The sequence below is a fragment of the Leiobunum rupestre genome, chromosome 2 (assembly GCF_980474605.1).
Source record: "Leiobunum rupestre chromosome 2, qqLeiRupe1.1.hap1, whole genome shotgun sequence".
NCBI classification, from domain to species: domain Eukaryota; kingdom Metazoa; phylum Arthropoda; class Arachnida; order Opiliones; family Sclerosomatidae; genus Leiobunum; species Leiobunum rupestre.
Window position 1 is genome coordinate 39909090 of NC_143385.1, and position 3032 is coordinate 39912121.

The 3032-nt window shown below is 39.2% G+C and overlaps 1 protein-coding gene across 1 annotated transcript; it reads right to left on the minus strand.

The window, feature by feature from the left end:
• Positions 1–1488: 1488 nt before the first annotated feature.
• LOC149957499 (uncharacterized) lies at positions 1489–2556 on the minus strand. Its single transcript, XM_090167064.1, has 2 exons — positions 2111–2556; positions 1489–1846 (listed from the first exon to the last, which is right to left on the minus strand). Exons 1-2 carry the CDS (start codon positions 2554–2556, stop codon positions 1489–1491), a joined length of 804 nt encoding a protein of 267 aa, XP_090023190.1.
• Between the last annotated feature and the right edge of the window lie 476 nt (positions 2557–3032).

Sequence of the window (3032 nt, forward strand, 5' to 3'; positions counted from 1 at the left end):
CTCGGGAATTCGCCATCTTCTCTCGTGACATCAACTTGTACGTGTAAAAGAGTTTGCGACAAATCTATATACGTCTCTGAATTCCCACTAACGCAGAAAGTTAGCGCTGAATTGTTGAAATACTGGAAATGGGATTGTATTCGACCCATTTACCTCCTATGATCCCCGTCTGCGTTAACGGAACTTGAAAAAGGTCCAATTCAGAGTTCACACATCCATTCGAATGCGGGTGTAATAGAGCCATTACGAAAATATATCGGAGTAACTAGGACACGTTGTTTTCCTTTTCTTGACTTTGACTCGAGTGACTTTTCGTGGTTTTGCACGTCTCTTTTTAAGCCCCGACCGTGTCATTTTCTTAATTGTTTCCGCGGTTGATAATAAAGTTTCCCGACCCGCGCTCTTTGATCGGGATGCCAGAGCTGTTTTAATAGGTATTCCACTGGCAACGTCAGTCACTACTTTCGCTCCGGTATCTAAAAATTGTCTTCCGAGATATTGCGCTCCACGTTTAAATAAAGGCATGGCACTACGAAATGCCGACGCGAGTATGTTTCCCAAACCATATCCCCTCTGCACCCCTATTCCTCGGTACACGGGAAAAGAGCCGTAGCCAGCTTGATTTAGGTAGTAGTGTTCGTAGTCGCTTACAGCGGTGGCATTGAAGCGAGTCATGATGTTTATCGTTCGTTACTTTTAACGAAAATGATCGTCACTCGAGGTCGCGCGCTGTTGTTATAGCGCGAGCCAGGCCCTCCGCGGTTTGAAATGTAGAGTTACGTGCACCTTCCGACGTTCGAATTGGACAGGGTTTCCCAATTCGTCCATAATGTTCACTTCGATAGTTTGTATTTCCGAAGAAGCGACGGGTAGATAATGAGGTCGAGAGAACTCTACGTCCACAGTTTCTCCGTCTTTTCCTTTCGCACTAACAATACGTAAAAGCGGAACGTTGCTATCCCCCACGATCGTATTTTGAACGACGTCGGAATAAATAAATAAGGAGTGTAAACCCGCATCCAAATCCGCCATATAAGGTGCTATCATGGAATCCGTAATTATGAAATTTTCTTTTGGTTCCAACGTAAATCCTAGCATGACTGCTATGTCCCCGGGCATATCAACTTTAAATTTATGTCCCGCGGAAATCGATTTGAAATCGTAACCAGACGAAACGGAAACACGTTTTAATCGTTCTTCGTACTTAAATAGTATACTTTTATCTACATGTAACATGTTCAGTAATTCCTGAATTGTTAAAAAACTTCCTTTAGGTATAATAGCTACTACTTCATTCGATTTATCGTTACTGGACCAAATTCGAATTGCACTATCTTTCTTTACGTTATTCCAAGTCCTAGGATAACTTATTTCCGTTAGTGCTACTTCGTAGGGACCGTTTAGTTTTACCATCTCCGGGAGATACGTTCTAAATTTACTTGTCGTATTATTTGGTTGAAGAATCGGAGGGTAACGTGATATAGAAACTCATTTTAAATCTACTTCCTGCACCCAACTGTCAAACTGTGGACCGTATCCTCGCCAACGCACGAGTAACTCGGTGGTATTATCCGATTTAAGTCTTTTTCGTAACACTTTTTCGATTTCAAAAGCGCACGTATTCAAGTCTTTCCCCACTTTTTGAACTTCTTCCTTGTAAAATACTCCTAAAATGGGTTCGGAATCTAAAGCTTCTAGTTTATATACCGGAGGGTGTCTCGGTAGCCGCTTAATCACCCGAAACAATTCTTCGGAATAGTTTGGAAGGAATCCTTTTTCGAAGAGACCCTTGTTTTTGCTAATTCTTACAATGTCGCCGATTTCAAAATCATAAGCTACTGGTGGGCTGAAATCGATGTCTCCATACAAATTTTTCCAAATGATTTTAAAATTTTCTTTCGTAACATCAACGGGCTTACATTTAATTTATCTATGGTAACTGTTATTGTACGCGTGCACTAAATCTTGTAGTACATCTACGTAGGTCCTTGTATTTTTCCCGGTAAAGTATCGATACATTCTTGATTTAAGGGTTCGAATAAACCGTTCAACGATGCTTGCCTTAATTTCGGAGTCTGTGGCAAAAAAATTTATTCCTCGCTTTTCTAACTCTTCCTGTACAGAACGACAGACGAACTCATTTCCGTGGTCACTTTGCAATCGTTTCGGTTTTCTTTCACCATCCAGTATTTTTTTCAGAGATTTGACGATAGTAACCCCTTTCTTATCTTTCACCGGTTCAACGAAAGCGTATTTACTAAAAACATCTATGCAGGCTAGAATATAACGATATCCCTGATTTTTTCTCGAAATTTTCTGAAGGTCGATTAAATCAGCTTGCCATTGTTCGTCGATGCCATATGCTATTGTTTTATTTCTTTTAAACCGCCATTTTGCGTTCTTATGTAAGGTATATGTATCTTGATTTCTTAAAAATTCATTGACTATTTTCAACGTAACTGATTCCTTTTCTCGAGCTGAACGATATAATCCTCGTGCACCGACGAAACCACCAGAGTCTCTCACATCATAATAAATATTTTGCAGTTTATCCATAATTAGTAAAATTTCCAAAAGTAGGCGCTAAGTAATTCCATAATAGAAAATCTAGTAATTTGATTATTATAAGAATTAACATGAATAAAATGGCTGTTTAAAGTTTGGGTTTTTTGTAGAACGAATTTGTTAATTTGGACACCATACTAACAGCTACACTATCCACACACCCTTCCATGGTGATAAAGGTTATTGAAATAAATACTCGCTTCTTGCGTTAAACATTTTATTGGTATATACATTCAAATTGTCACCCAAGGTTGTCGACTGGGTGTGGTTGTGTTATAAGAAAATGACTTTAACAAGTTTATTCTCGCGGGGTTTTTAATAAATTTTTTGGGTACATTGTTGTTTTGTAACGTTTCGTAAAAACTATTAATTCCCGTGGGATCGCTTATGGCTTTGGTTTTTCTAACCGCGTCGTAAATTAAATCGATAACGTTTGATCCTGGGACGACTCGTCCACCAATTTCCAT